Source organism: Marmota monax, unplaced genomic scaffold (genome assembly GCF_021218885.2).
Source record: "Marmota monax isolate L192 unplaced genomic scaffold, Marmota_monax_Labrador192_F-V1.1 WCK01_AAM20220418_F8-fsc00127, whole genome shotgun sequence".
NCBI lineage: Eukaryota > Metazoa > Chordata > Mammalia > Rodentia > Sciuridae > Marmota > Marmota monax.
This window is the reverse complement of record NW_026692894.1, coordinates 777,402-793,077: the sequence shown is the minus strand read 5'-3', so window position 1 is coordinate 793,077 and position 15,676 is coordinate 777,402. Positions and strand designations below refer to the sequence as shown.

The following is a 15,676-nucleotide window of genomic DNA, read 5'->3' as shown; positions in this document are numbered from 1 at the left end:
CTGTATTTCATTAGTGTCCATCGTGATATTTTATTTTTCATCATCAAGAATTCATTAATTTGAGTTTTCTCTCTCTCTTTGTTAGCTTGGCTAAGGGTTTATCAATTTTATTTATTTTTTCAAAGAACCAATTTTTTTGTTTCTTCAACTGTTTTGGATTTTTTTCAATTTCTTTTATTTCAGCTCTGATTTTAATTATTTCCCATCTTCTACTGCTTTTAATGTTGATTTCTTCTTCTTTATCCAGGTCTTTGAATTGTAATGTTAGGTTATTTATTTGTTGGCTTTCTATCCTTTTAACGAATGAGCTCAATGCAATGAATTTTCCTTTCAGAACAGCCTTCTGAGTGTCCCAGAGATTTTGATCGATATTCTCATGTACCTCTAAGAATTTTTTCTTTTTTCCCTGATTTCTTCTGCTATCCATTGGTCATTCAATAGCATATTATTTAGTGCCCAGGTGTTAGAATAGCTTCGATTTTTTATTTTATCAATGATTTCTAATTTCATTCCATAATGATCTGATAGAATGCAATATATTATATCTATATTTTTGTATTTGCCAAGAGTTGCTTTGTGACCTAAGATATGGTCTATTTTAGAGAAGGATCCATGTGTGCTGACAAGAAAGTATATTCAGTCACTGATGGATGAAATAGTCTATATATGTCTGTTAAGTATAAATTATTAATTGTTTTTTTTTTTAGTTCTATAGCGTCTTTATTTAGTTTTGTTTGGAAGATCTATCCAGTGGTGAGAGAGGTGTGTTAAAGTCACCCAGTATTTTTGTGTCATTTTCTATTTGATTCTTCAAATTGAGAAGGGTTTGTTTAATGTATGCAGATGCTCCATTGTTTGGGGCATAAATATTAATGATTGTTATGTCGTGTTGATGTAAGATTCCCTTAAGCAGTATGAAATGTCCTTCTTGGTCCCTTTTGATTAACTTTGACTTGAAGTCTACTTTATCTGATATAGGATGGAAACCTCTACTTGTTTACGAGTCCATGTGAATAACGTGTTTTTTCCTATCCTCTTACCTTCAGTCTGTCTGTGGATGACTTTGCCTATAAGGTGAGTCTCTTCAGATAGTATATTGTTGGGTCTTGATTTTTAATCCAACTGGCCAGTCTATGTCTTTTGATTGGTGAGATTAGGCCATTTACATTCAGTGTTATTATTGAGAAATGATTTTTATTCCCCCTCATTTTGATTTCTGATGTTCTTATGTAGGCCCTCATATCTGTAACTCCACTGTCCCAGTGGCCTTCATGGAGACCAGGAGATTCTGATATGCTGCACCTCTATTATAGTGTGATTGTAAGAATTTTAAAATTTCTCTCCTGATTTTTTTCTAGAACCCACTGATCAGTCAAAAGTGTAATAGTCAGTCTAGATATGTTTATGTTGTTTTTCACTTTATATTTTCTCATGATTTCTAATTTCATTTCATTATGATCTGTTGCGATACAAGCAATTTCATAGAATGTTACATATTTACTAAGACTTGGATGTGGCCTTAAATCTTGTCCAGTTTGCAAAAGATTGCAGGAAGACATGAAAAAGAAAATGCATTGAGGTCTTTTGGGATGAAATGCTCTGTAGATATCTGTTAGGTCCATTTGTATTAATAATATGTTTAGGTCTGAAGAGTTTTTACTGGTAAAAATCACATTCGTAAAGAAGAATAAGAAACGAGAGGAGGTGAAAAAGGAGTGGGAGAGAAGAAGGATAGGGAGCACTGCTTGTGGGTGGCCCTCTCCCCTTGGTAAGCCTGGCAAATGAATACAGGTCAGAGGTCAAGCCACGAGAAGTACTCTGTGTCTGTCTCTCTGTCCCCACATCTGAACCAGTTGGTATCTCTCAGTATCCTCCCTAGCCACTGTCCCTCACCACCAGTGATGGTACTATACACAAGTCAGAGAGCTGGGTGTGAAACTTGCCCACCCTCTTCTCCCACCCCTCACATCAGGGTAGTGTAAGTAGTAGCCACACAAACACAGGGCAAAGGGACGGAGGGTAGGGTTGGAACTATTTAAGTTTGGGACCTCCTGACCTATGATGTCTGGACTGAATTGAAACTGCTGTGAACTATTGGTTCAACTATCTGTTTTGTCTCCAAACACAGAAGTTGCATTCTTTGGGTCTCTGAGATCTGAGATCTGGCTTGGTTTGACAAAGTGGGCTTGATGTCCATGTAATTCAAGGAGCTATGCTCTGTCCATAGCTCAGCATCAGCCCACTTTCAAATGAAAGTCCTGGGACCTAGGAGTCCAGGTAAATGCAATCTGCCTGACTCAGCCCAGAGGCTCCAGAAGCCCACCTAGAAGTAGTTTCTAGCACAGCCTCCCCCTCTAGGACTCCATGAAGGTTGCAAGGGCACACAGGTGTCTAGAATCTTCAGAAAATTCTGGCCAATGTTGATTAAGAGCTGAAGGACAGACATCTAGATCTGGGAATTGGGCCCCCAGTCACACTCTGAGAGGACATACATGTGGGTCCTGGGGTTGGCGGTACCCCAGGGTGTGGACAAGTGGACCGACAGAGCATCTCAGGTGGTTAGAGATGGAACCCTTTACCACGGTCAGCCTCTCTAGAGGGAAGCTGTGCAGACACTCCAGGCTCTGAGGGGTCAGGGCCTCTCCCAAGCCTCAGCTCAGGCTCTCTTTCTCTTATCATCTCAGTGACCCACCAGGGAACCTCATGGCCACACAAGTCCTCCAGAGGGAGACTTGTCCTGATTCCTACTCTCCTCATTCCCCGAGGCCAAGACCACGCCACAAGAAAGCTCCAAAAACAACAGGTTGGTAACATGGGAAACTATTTATTATTAGAGAAGGTCCACAGAGGAAGGCAGAATGCAGAGAGGACACACAGAGAGCCCCAGGGAACATGGGGCCAAGAGGAGGACGGGAGCCCAGGTGTCCAGGGGGAAAGTCTAGGCGAGAGTGGCAAAGCCCACCCTGTTGTTGGCCAGGTCAAAGATGGAATAGTAGGACCTGAGGAAGACGTCCCCAAGAATCCAAAAGGGCTGGCCATCCTCCAAGGACATGTCGATGGATTCCAGTCCCACAGAGCAGTAGCCATCCTCCTGCTCCACAGAGAAAGGCATTTGTCACACATGGCCTGGGCACTACTCAGCCCTCAGCCCTGGGTCACTGGCACACTTTTAAAGATGAGCAGAGAAAGAACTGCCCCTGAGGACTCAAAGACCAGCTGATTCACCAGAGTAGGGGCTGTTGGGAGAGGTTCTCAAATCGGTAAATTCAGGCTGCCTTGGCCTGTCCCCATGGGGGGAAACTCTTCTTCCCCCAAGACCCTTCCTGCATATGATTTATAGCAGGTCTTCAGGGTCATTAAGGCTTGGAGGAAGACGAACTTGATTGAAACTTTGCCTTCACCCTCATCATCTGTGCAGTGGGATCAGTTATTGAACCTCTATGAAACTCCAGGTTTTCATTTGTAAAACAGAATGAGAATCTTCCCCATCAAATGCTGTGACAATCATGTGGGAAGCCTGGGCACCAGGCTGCACACAGTGGCTAGCCCTAGACAGAGCCCCTCTCCACTGATTAAGAGACTGATTGATCAAGGGTGACACTCTTCTGGTGGGGATAATCCCAGGTGGCATGAGTTGGGAAATGGCACAGGGCCAGGTGGAGCTTTTCTGGCTGCACCTGTTCCTCCACCCCAGTGGCCCAGCCTCAGGGACCAGGACTCACATTGAGGATGTAGGCAGAGGGCGGCAGAGGGAACTGCACCCCGTTGATGACGAAGGTGAAGGTGGGCAGGTTCTGGACGTCATTACAGTTCACGAAAAACTGCAGAGAAACAAGTTCTTCCAGGTCCCCTCATTCCCCACCCCAGAGCACGTCCTAAGCCTCCCGGATGCCCAAGACCTCTTTTTGGAGCAGAGGGCACAGTTCAGTGCAAATGCTATGTAGGTACTGAGTGGGTGTCACGTGCACTGCTAGAGTGCGTGACATCTGGAGAGACCTGAGAATGTCCCACACCCAAAGATGCTCCTCTGGCCTGAATGACCCCTCTGAGAGGTTGAATCACTGCCCTTTCCCTGCAGGTGTCCTTTGAAACCACACAGCCATGTGCAAAAAGTGGACCAGGGCTCCCTCCCCTAGTGGGGAGGGCTAATTAGGTGACCCATCTCATTTGCCAGGACACATGGGAGCGAGGGGGCATATGTGTGTGGAGGAGAGGGGGATGTGGACTGAAGGTTTGTCCCTTGTAGCTCCCTTTGTTGCCCCAACATTCCAGTTACATTGTTCTAACTCAAAAACCCAACCAGCGATCAATCTGATTTCCTGAGTGGACGGTAGCACAGAAGAAATTCGTGCCTGACAGTGACTTCCCATGTCCCTCAGCACCCACATATGGCTCCACCGTAACCACCCTCCAGCCTCATCCTGTCCCAGGGCCTGGTGTTGGGTACCCCATATTCAGTACATTGGGCAGCACAAGCATGGAGCCCATGCGTCTGGTGTCCCATGTGGAACTAGAAATGGTTCTGAGTGGACTCTCCTGGCCAGAGGACATCCATGCCACACCCACCTGTCCATATTCATCCTCCTGGGCCCCAATGGTCTGCAGAAGGGAGCTCAGATGCTTCTTGGGCACAACAAGCAGAGAGGTTCCTGTGTCCACCATGGCCTGGCAGCCCTGGGAGCACCAGCCAGAAGCCTCTTCCCCAACATAGAACCTGGGTAGCAAGAAGAGGGCAGCCTCAGCCCGACCAGGTCAGGGCAGCCAGGGGGGACCTTCCCGGCACTGGGGAGCAAGCAAACTGGAGGCCAATGCAACTACACCCTGTCTCACATTCCCACTAGGTCTATGCAGGGTCACCTAAATGGCCCAGGGGTCTATTTCTAATAACTTCAAGGAAGTTTCGAGAGGCACTGAAAACCAGGGACATCATGTTTTTTAAAAAGACATGGAACAACCCACTTGAATCAAAGTGTGAAATATGATATATCAAGAACTATGTAATGTTTTGAACAACCAACAATAAAAATTAAAAAAAAAAATACATGGAACAAGTTAGTTGTCCCACATACCTCAGTTTTGAGTTTCTGGTGTCCTGTGTGATTGGACAGGAGCTTCTCCAATACTTGGGATTCCACATGTGCCCCCCACCCCTTTCTCCATACCCAGCCTTGATGCCCCTGCAGAGGCCAGCTGAGGCTCTAGGGAGGACAGGCCACAGGAGTCCTCGGTGACCACACCTCAGTGGAGCCTGGATGAGTGCATGCTACGGGTGCCCAGAAGCCAGCTCCAAGGAAGGGGCGTCCCCAGGGACCCCCAACCCAGACTCACTCCTGGATGCTGATCTGCCAGTAGAGCTCCCGAGTGACAGGGGCCCAGGAGATCTGCCCTGTGTACAGGCTCTCGTCCACACCTCCAAAGATGACCGCTCCTCCGTCCTCAGATCCCTCTTGGCTGCAGGACACACAGGCAAAGGAAGTGAGGGAGTGGCCAAGGAGTGGGCACCCACACTAAGCAGTCACCTTCACAGGGAAAGAGCTCCTTCCCTGATTTCCAAAGGGTTTTTCTGAAGACAGGTCCATGAGTCCCCTGAGACTTCTGAATGGCACTGTCCCACAATGCCCTATGTCGAGGACAGCCCCAACTCTGTAGACCCCACCCACACTGTGCTGTCTTCTGCTTTTCATTTCATGCCTTTGCTGCGCCCTGTCACCAGGAGCCTCACAGATACCCAACTTTTTCTTTTCCTCTGCAAGTGGACATGGACAGGGCTTTGGTGGAGGGGAGGAAAAGACAGGCCATGTTTCTTCCAGAAGATTCCCCTTAGTGGTAGTAGAGTGGGTCATTCCTAGAGTTTCATGTGGAGGTGTAAACAGCCAAAAGGAGTCCCCAGGGTTAGTGACAGGGCCAATGTGTTGAAAGCAGGATAAGGAGACCAAGCCACAGCAAGAAGTTGGAACTGACTCTAGACAGTAGAGAGGAAGAAAGCTGGTCAGCAAGAGAGAAAAGCCAGGCCCAGGGCCCTCCTGACCTGGCCTGCTGTGGGGGCTGGGGGGACAGTGGGTGAGGAATAGTCGAGGGCCTAGACCAGGAGACTCCAAGACCTAGAAGGACACAAGCAGGAGGAGAGGCAGCAGGTCACTGGACAGAGAGGCCTCAGGGAGAAGCACAGGTGAGGCAGTGGGCTCTCGGGGCCCAGAGCAGGAGGCAGGCCCAAGACATGGGGAATTAGAGCAGTGACACCCGGGAGAAGGTCAGACTGAAGAAGGAGAGACCATCCTGCCTAGGAAGGCAAAGGGTCGTAAGAGTGGACTGGGGCAGGGGCAGGGGAGCAGGAGAGTCAGAGCCAGGAGCTGAGGCTCTGAACAATTGTGGCCCAGCCACCCCCTGCTGGGAGGTCTCCACACCCCAAGGGATCAGGGCTTGGTACAGGGCAGGACTTAGGGACCCGCAGGGCAGTCTCTCACTTGCTGAGGTAGACGCTGAACATGGGGCTGGACAGGGCGTCCACCCGCAGCATGCCCTGCAGGGCTGTGGTGGCCCCTCCCGCGGACAGGGCAGGGTAGGCCAGGCCCATGATGCCATCGAACTGCACATAGACAAAATTGGTACCCGGCTCCTGCTCACTCAGCCCGAACTCCTGGTTGGGGACCTGGATGCTCTCGACCTGTGGGAGGAAGACACATTGGAGGGGAGGTGACACTTCTGAGTTCATCTATGTCCTCCTGCCCCATGCCACCAGAGACCCTCCATGTTCTTTCCTCGTCCTTCCTCCTCTGGCCCATCTGCCCACTTCTCCACAGGCATCCCAACTGTCACTTCTCTTCCAAGGGCCTCCTTCACTGTAGCCTCCCATCCCCACACCTCTGCCCTCCAGTTCTGAGCTCCTGAAAAAAGGCACTCTCTGACTGGTCACTCTGGTGCCCCATCCCTGGACAGGAAAGAACAAGGACATCTAGGTCCCCACCCTCTCACACCCCCCATCCAGGGTGGGGGTGGCAGCTGGAGCACTCACAGTCAGGGTGTCATAGCCAAAGAAGCCAGTGAGGCTGCCGGTACCATACTGCATGGAGAAGGTCTGCCCGTTGGTGGAGAAGGTGGAGGACTTGCTGGGGTTGAAGCGAGGGTGTGTGGCTGCAGGAGGGAGCCATGGAGGACAGGGGTGAGCAGAGGGCTGCCTGGCTCTCAGGCTCATGGGCTGTACTCCTGCCTGGCCCTCAGCCTAAGCTCTCAGCCTGAGGCTTCAGCAACCCCACCTGGTCACCAAGGCAGGGGCTGACAGCCTTGGCCCCTGGATCCTCTTAGTTGGAAGGCATTGGCCTGAAAGCCCATGTTTCACAGGTAATTGGATGCCTGGATGATGACCTCCCTGTAAGCAGGTGCCCTAGACTCCACCTCTATCTCTACCCCACACCAGAAACCGGCAGAAACCTAGTGGGAAATGCTCATCCAATGAGGATTGGGAGGGAGACCTAGAGAGGAATCCACTCACCCCAACCTCAATTCACCCAGGAGCTGGGCATAGTGGGATGTGGAGGTGGCATGGGGTGTGCCCATGGTGGACAGAGATGTCCGCAGTCCAACCGAAAGGTTTTGGAATGAATCAGGGCAGCATTAAGAAACTGAAGATCCTCTGTCTCCCTAAATGACTCCAGGACAGGGACCACATCCAGTTGTGGCCAGTCCCTGGAGACGCTCAGGGAGAAGCTAGTGGATAGGAGAGTGGAGGGCGAGGCACAGAGTGGACAGCGTCCTGAGGGGAGGAGCAGCACTGCCCGGTGAGCAGGAGAGGGTGGAGCGGAATGAACTGGAGGGGGTGAGGTGGACGGCAGAGATGAAGGGGTCCATCCTGACACGAGGCGAGGCAAGGGGCCACCCTGGAGCAGGGCCAGCCTCCTCCCTCTGGCTTCTTGATGCCCTGAGACCCTAAACAAGTCCCTGGTCCTCCTCAGGAGTGAGCACCCTTCCCTGCCTGCATCCCTGGACATGCCAGTGCCCGGCCCTGCCCAGGGGCCCTCCCTGCCCAGCCCAGCACTCACTGCAGGCCTGGCTCTGGCAGTAGACCGAGGGCACCCACAGGTTGGAGGAGCCAGTGTCAAACACGACCAGGAAGTTCTGGGGTGGAGTCCCGATGCTGATCTCACCAAAGTAGGCAGCCTGGGGAGCCATGGGGACAGCTGTGAGCATTAGGGGGACCCAGGGGCCAGGCTTCTCCATGGGCAGAGCAGGAAGGACAGCCCTGCCCTAAGTACCACCAGAAGCCAGGGTCCCAAACACACAGGCCCCAGTCCCAGCCTGCCCAGGGCAGCCATGTGGTCTCTGAGGGTCAGCTGCCAGGTCATTGGGGCCCTCCCCATGCTCTGCCCAATGGGCCACTCGCAGCAGGGTGGCCCAGGCTGGCAGGACTGGGAGAAGGGAGCAGCCTCAGGGTGGGAGCCCAGGGAGTCCCCAGCTTTGGCAGGGACAGGGACACCTAGAGACTAGGACTCACATCCATGTAGGTAATGGGCTCATAGAGCACGCTGAAGTCGCTGAAGCGGTACTTCTGAGCGAGGTCGTACTTGTGGGTCCTCAGGAAGTCCCCCAGCAAGCCCTTTTCCCTCATGGTCTGACGCATAGTCTTCATTTTCCTCAGGGGGACCCTAGGGGAGGCTGGGTGTCAGGGCAGGGCCCCCCTCCTTCCTCTACCTTCTCATTTCTTCCCTCCCTGATGTTCACCCTCGACTCCTTCCCTTTTTCTCTTCTTTGTTTCCTTCTCTACTTCTTACAAGCCTCACTCAGCACTTCTCCAAGACTCAGGAAACAATGAACTTCCCTCATGCCTGCCCTCAGCCCCTCATAGGGGTCCTGCTCCTGCCCTGGCCTCTGCTCTCAGAGACCCTGAAAATACTTCCCATGAAGGGGAGAGGGACTTGGGACGCTGGGACTTTACACCTTCCAGAGGATGTCTGCTGATATTTGTTCTTTTGTTGTTTAAGGTTCAGGTCTGGGATGTGACTCAGTGGGAGAACATTTGCTGAGCATGTGCCTGACCTGGATGCAGTCACCAGAAACATGAAAACGTAGAAATAAAATAAAATAGTTCTCAGAGATAGCAAAACTCACACCAAAGGGCGTCCCTTCCTGTGGTGCACTCTGATACCTGGTACTGCCTATGAGATACACCATGGAGTAGGGGAGCAGCAACAATCCTCTAATATGTTTAATCTGCAGCTGATTGAATGTGTGGCTATAAAACTGCACACAGGAAAGGCCCTCGGCACTCTTCCCAGGTGGCACAGCAGGCAGGGTGCCAAGCAGGGAGCCCTATGGTCTCCTGAACCAGATCACCTGCTCCATCCTGAATTTTCAACACCTCATGTTATAGTGATTTACAGGAATTAGTGTTTTTGCTAAAATGACTTTGGCTTCTTCCAACCAATTTGGGGTCTCAGGAAATTTTTGGAGAGATTATCTGTCTCCTCTAGAAAGGACTGTTATTTTCTGTAGGAAGAAACCACACCCTTCTTGTAAAGGCCAGGGTGGGCATAGTCACCCTACTCTCTGCTTCAGGACCATCTTCTCCCCTCAGTCTGGGAGGCTCCAGCCAGGGCAGCCTTCCCTGGCCCAACAGGGAATCCCGCTCAGACACAGCTGCTGCCCCCTGACTAGCTGCTCCATACACGGCTGCAGGCTTCCTGAGGTTCCCTGCACCCACAGTCAGATCCACACTCACCTGACAAGTGTAGTCGATGCCTCAAAGGCCAGGAGGCAGACCAAGGCCACCACCATCCACTTCATGATGCCGATTCCCAGCTGGTCACAGAGCAAGCGCCACTCTGAGATCCACAGTCGCACTGGAGTGAAGACTTCAGCACTCCCTCTTTATACCCCCTGGATGTGGCCGAGTCCCTCCCTCTGTGCCCTGGGCAAGCATGACCCCAACCAGGGTGTCCCCTGCACACCATGTAGCCATTGTTACTGTGTTTTCCCCCTGGACCATGGCCACATCTGACTTCTCAACTTGTTGACTTTTGAATCCAATAGCAGAGGCCAGGAGGTACGGGCGATAAGACAGAACAAAGCAGCCATAAGATGAAGGGGCAGAGTTGCTCCTCCTCCAGGAACCAGTGGTTTGTGTGGGCATTTGGGGGTGAGGTCTAAGAGGCAGAGACAGAGAGAGGGGCATAGGATCCTAGGCAGGTTTCTTGGCCAGCAAGTCTTGACATTGGGGATCACAGGATCTTTGTCATGGGCACTCTCCTGTGTGCTATAGGCAGGTTCACACCATCCTGGTGGCTGCCCACCGTGTGCCAGGAGCAGTCCCTGAGCTGTAACAATCAGAAATGTGTCTAGGGGTTGCCTAATGTCCCCCAGTAGGGATGACATCATTGAGATTTGTGTGCTTAAGTGATGCCCCTGGTGGTCTGACTCAAGTCCTGGCTCCCAGCACCCCAACTCCTTGGGATGGAATTGGGGTATGTGTGGGGGTCCCGGATGAGTAGGTAGCATGGTGATGAGGACATGTTGCTAACAAGGCAGTTCTGATTCTGGGGATGGGGCTGGAGGCCAGTGGCAGAAGTCATTGACTGGGGGTGTCTTCAGAGGCTTTTCAAATCCATCAAGGGGACTTGGAGAAACCCTCAGCACATGCCCAGGTCACACTCACACGGTTCACAATCTGGGCATTGGCCATGCCTCGGGCAACAGAGTGGAGAGGAGCCAGGAACAGGGCACAAGCAGAGGGCCACCCCTGTCCTTGTCCCCTTGTGCACTGTCTCTCCCTACACCCCCTGCAACTCTTCCCTGAGAGGCCTCTGTGTCCCCATTGCCCTTTACCAAGTCCTGGTCTGCCCCTCTCTGGCCAAGGTCTGGTCTTTCATGTCCCTCTCTCCATCATCTGGGGCCCCCCACATGAACCCCCACCTCCCATACACCTCACTGCCACCTCCCCCTCTTCCCATGTACAGTCTTCCCAAGGCTGAGCTGACCTGAAGCTGTTCTGCCAACTCTCCATATTGGGGGACTGGAAAAAGTCCCCATGCCAGCACCCTCTCTCCACTTTGTACCCAGCACTAAGGGCTCCAAACAGATTGGTCACACCTTTGGGCCGCAGGCAGAAAGCCAGGGCCTCACCTGCCAACCAAAGACAGCATCTGGCCAGCAGGGGATTTTCCACTCTGGCCACCACCGCCCACTGCCTATCCAGACCTGGGCATCCTCCCCAGGCCTCATGATGGGGGAGGCAGGGAAGGAAATAAATTCTGCCCAGTTCTCCCAGAGAGGGAGGTCCCTGCCTGATGGTTGTCAATGCCAACTCAGGTCCCTTCCTCCCTGCAGTCCCCAGAGCCATGTGGGACTCTGGAGAGGAAGGCAAGGCGGGGAGCATTTCCCCTGAGCTGGGCATCCCCACCTCCGGAAGAGAACAAAAAAGAGTCATAGGATCCTTGGATTCCTGCTAAGTCCATGGAATGCCCTGACCTCGGGAGGCCTACTAGAGCCCAGCCTGGGGTTCCAGGGACCCTTCCTCCTGTGGTAGGATGCCAGGGGTCTGACAGTTGTCAGGCTAGCCTTCCCCAGGCCCAGTGACACCACATCCCTTCGGAGTGTCCCTGGCTTCAGCATCAGGATAGGCATCCTGCTCAGCTGCCAGGACCTGAGGATCTGTAGTCCCTCATACCCCTTTGTTCCTTCCTGTCAGTCTCCTGGGAGACCCAGGTGGCCTACTTCCTCCCCTCCCCTGTCCTGTCCCACCACACACCCTCCATACACAGAAGGCTCACTCTTTGACATGCCTGGCATCTGCAGTGTCTGAAGGCACCTGAGAAGTCCTCCTGGGCCACCTCTGACCCCACGCTGAAGCCCACGGAGGCCTGACCTGCTGGCTTCCAACCAAGATCATCTTCTCACCAAGACACCACACAGCAGCAACATGGTGCTGGGTCTCTAGTGTCTAGCCGTGGGCCTCCTCTCCATGGACCAGATGCACCCAAGTGCAGAGACTGGGCCTTCCACAGCTCCGTGCCCAGCTCTGGGCTTAGGAAATCAGTAGAGTTGATGGAGCCCAGGAGATTGTTCTCGTTGAAGCTCTGCTACACCCCTCACGGTATTATCCCAGGCGCACACTTCCTCCTGATGACCCAAACTGCTCTCCTGGGAGACTTGACCCACAGGGAATCTCAGGGCCACAGGCTGCTGGTCTCCAGGAAGGAGGCATTTTTTCTGCATGCCCTTGTCTCATTTCCTTTCAGCCTCACCTTCCTCAAAGTTTGTCATAAGTTCTGTGTGCAGTGTCACATGGCTGTAATCCTAGCATCACAGGAGACTGAGGTAGGAGGATTGCAATTTTGAGGCCAGACTCACCAATGTAATGAAGCCTTATGCAACTAGTGACAGCCACTTTCAAAATAAATATCAAATAATAATTTTTAAAAAGCTCAGGGGATGTTGCTCATTGGTAAGTCTCCATGCATTCAATCCACACACACACACACACATACACACACACACACAAAATTATAGTCCCCTGTGGTTAACTAAATGAAATCCAAGTTTGACACTCAACCATGCAGGATGCTTTCCGTTTCCTGCCAAGTGTCCAAGCTCTTCTTCCACTGTGCACACTCCTTTCTCACATGAAGGGGTGGTATTTTCTTGCCTCCATGCTCTGTCCTCCATATGAAAGACCCTTCCCAAATGCACTCACATGAAAACTTGCTTCACATTTCAAGACCCAAGCCTTCCCCATGTGCCCTCCTACCCCTACATTGACCCCCCAAAAGTGGAGAATGTTGATTGTCTTCCCCGTGGTGTCTACTTCATAACAGCTGATATCCATTTCTCTTGCCCCCAATCCTACAACATGTGCCTCAAAGAGTCCTCTTTCTGCTATGACCCCTTTACCAGCTCAAAGACATCTTTTGAAAAACACTGAGAGCTCAGAGTCTCTCTTAAAGAGTAACATACATAGCATGCAAACTATCACTACCCATCCTTCACACAAGCCAGACATCACTAATCAATTGTTGCTCTAACCCCAGTGTTCAGACCAAGCCTTAGAGTCTTTTTTATTTTTATTTATTTTTTATCATTGTAGGTGGACAGCACGCCCTTGTTGGTTTAGTTTTGTTTATGCGGTGCTTAGAAGTGAATCCAGTGCCTCAGACATACTAGGCAAGCCCTCTGCCATTGAGATACAGCCCCAGCTCTAGAATCTTTTTAATATATTTTTTATTCGTTCTAATTAGTTACACAAGAAGGTAAAATGAATTTTGACACATCATATATAAATGGAATATAACTTCTCATTCATCTGTTTGTACATGACGTACACAGGTCACGTGAACCATCTACACACATATGGTAATAAAGTCCAATCCATTCTACTATCATTTCTACCCCTGCCTGCTCCCCTCCCTTCTCTCCTCTCTTTCTAGTCCAAATATCTCTATGCTCCCCCACCCCATTGTGAATTAGCATCTGCATATCAGGGAAAATATTCGAATCTTTCCCCATCTGGTGTTCCATGATGGTCTTTCAATCCCTCATGAAATGACAATCCCCAGATCTTTTCATGGATGATTTTTTTAAAAAAAATATTGATGCTAAATTTCATTTAGATCATATATATATTAATTATATATCAAGGCAGGGCTAGGGCTGGATGTAGCTCCATTTGAGAGCACAGGCATAGCATGCTTGATGCCATGGGTTCCACCCCACCACCTCCCAAAAAAATAAAGTTTTTAAAATAGTAACGACTCTTCAAAGTGCACCTGCCTGCTCCTTCCTTCATTATCTTGCAGACCTTATTGTGCACACTTAGATTTGAATCTCACTGAGGTCAGTGTGTAAACACAATTCGCTCTGCTCTTATCACACAGGACTGTGGCATGTGCACCTTTCCATGCATTAAGATATGCCACTTCCTTATCACTTAACACTTGCAGAGGTTACCTGGCGCTCTCTCCTGCTGGCCCTAGGCACTGGGTTGTTTCCAGTTCTCACTGCTGTCAGCAGCACCTGGGCTCACACCCGACACTCACCAAAGGAGTGAAGTGCTGAGCTCCCCATGACAGGAGACATTCAAGCAGAGGCTGAAAGGGCACTTTTTTTTTTTTTTTAGTACTAGGGATGGATCCAGGAGCACTTAACCACTGAGACACATCTCAGCACTTTTTATGTGTTTTTTTTTTGAGACAGGATCTCCCTAAGTTGCTCAGAGATATGCTAAGTTGCTGAAACTGACTTTGAACTCTGAACACTCCTGCCTCAGCCTCCCAAGTCGCTGGGATTACAGGTGTATGCCGCCATGCCCAGCCAAATGGGTACTTCTTAAGGAGTCCTGGTAGAGGGCTCTCTTGCAGTAGGCTTGAGTTTGGGCCTGGATTCTCAGTTTCCCTGTGCATTCTAACCCTGATACTGTCCACTCAGCTCTGGGGACAATTACTCTATAACCTTAAGTCTTTCTCAGTTATCTATGTGCATTTTTAGTTAAGGTTTCAGCTATTTTCTTGGGCTTTTGGATTTTGCTTAAGTATTGGTGTGTGTTTTATATTTTCACCATTACTCCAACCAAACCCACTGGGAACATACTGGACCTGATGTTTGTTTTTCTCAAGCTCAAGGGTATACACTGTTAAATGTTGACATAAGTCTAGAGTCACAGAGAGTTCTGAACATAGTGAGGAGTGGTCCCTCCTAATTTTCATGCAGGACCCCCTAATGTTAACTCACACAAAAAGCATCATACCCTGATCACTTCAGGAATTTACCCTCATATAATGCTATCAAGGACTCTACAGACCTCATCTAAATGTCACCATTTGTGCCACAAATGCCCTTTTTCTTGCCTAGGATCCCGTCTAGGTTCCCACATTGCTCTTGGTGATCGTTTCATTCTCCTTCCATCTGTGCCAGCTCCTTGGTTTTCTGTCTGTTGTGACCTTGTGACTTTTGTTGTCCTGACCAGTCCCTTTGTAGACTGCCCCTGGCTGTAGGTGATGCTGGTGTTTTCTCATGGTGAGGTTCTGGGGCATGTTTGGACAATGCTGCAGAGGGGATGAGCCCTCTGTGGGCACCCTGTCAGGGTGGCGTGATGTCCAGGTATCCTGTTCCTACTCACTTAGACTGTGTCCCTTGGTTAAGGTGGGGTCTGGCAGGTTTCTCATCTGCCAACTTACTGTTGTGCTTAGTAATTAATGAGTCTTCTGGGGAGATGAGTGGAGACTGCGCCGACCTCCTGCTTCTCCTCATCTCCTGCTCTGGGTGTAACAGCTGTTCACAGTTTTGCCTAAAACACTCATTACAAAGGTGTTTGCCTAGTGGTGATTTTCTACCTCCATCATTCCTTCTGCACTGATGAGATTTCTACTGTAAGCAAGAACTGGACCTGAGGTTTTAGAATGGGCTCCTGCCCTCCTGGAAATCATCCCATCTCAGAGGGCAGGCCGGGCAGGGTGCTTTGTATTTAATGAATCATGCAACCATCTTGACAGTCCCACAGAAAGGCTGACTTGTTTCCTTCTATAAAGGAGTCTGTTTTTTGTTTTGGTTTTAGGTACAGGGGATTGAACTCAGGGCACTCTCCCACTGGGCCACATCCCCAGCCCTATTTTTTATTTTATTTAGAGACAGGATCTCACTGAGTTGCTTAGCTCCTCCCCATTGCTGGGGCTGGCTTTTGACCTTGCAATCCTCC

At 50.4% G+C, this 15,676-nt stretch overlaps 1 protein-coding gene across 1 annotated transcript; it reads right to left on the bottom strand.

Annotated features, from left to right (window-relative positions):
- Nucleotides 1-2,866: 2,866 nt before the first annotated feature.
- Nucleotides 2,867-9,777, bottom strand: LOC124096748 (gastricsin-like). The gene is made up of 9 exons (XM_046450745.2): nucleotides 9,713-9,777; nucleotides 8,489-8,639; nucleotides 8,037-8,154; nucleotides 7,013-7,131; nucleotides 6,465-6,664; nucleotides 5,329-5,451; nucleotides 4,567-4,714; nucleotides 3,723-3,821; nucleotides 2,867-3,091 (listed from the first exon to the last, which is right to left on the bottom strand). The coding sequence occupies exons 1-9, from the start codon at nucleotides 9,775-9,777 to the stop codon at nucleotides 2,939-2,941; spliced, it is 1,176 nt and encodes a 391-aa protein (XP_046306701.1). The 3' UTR covers nucleotides 2,867-2,938.
- Nucleotides 9,778-15,676: the final 5,899 nt, after the last annotated feature.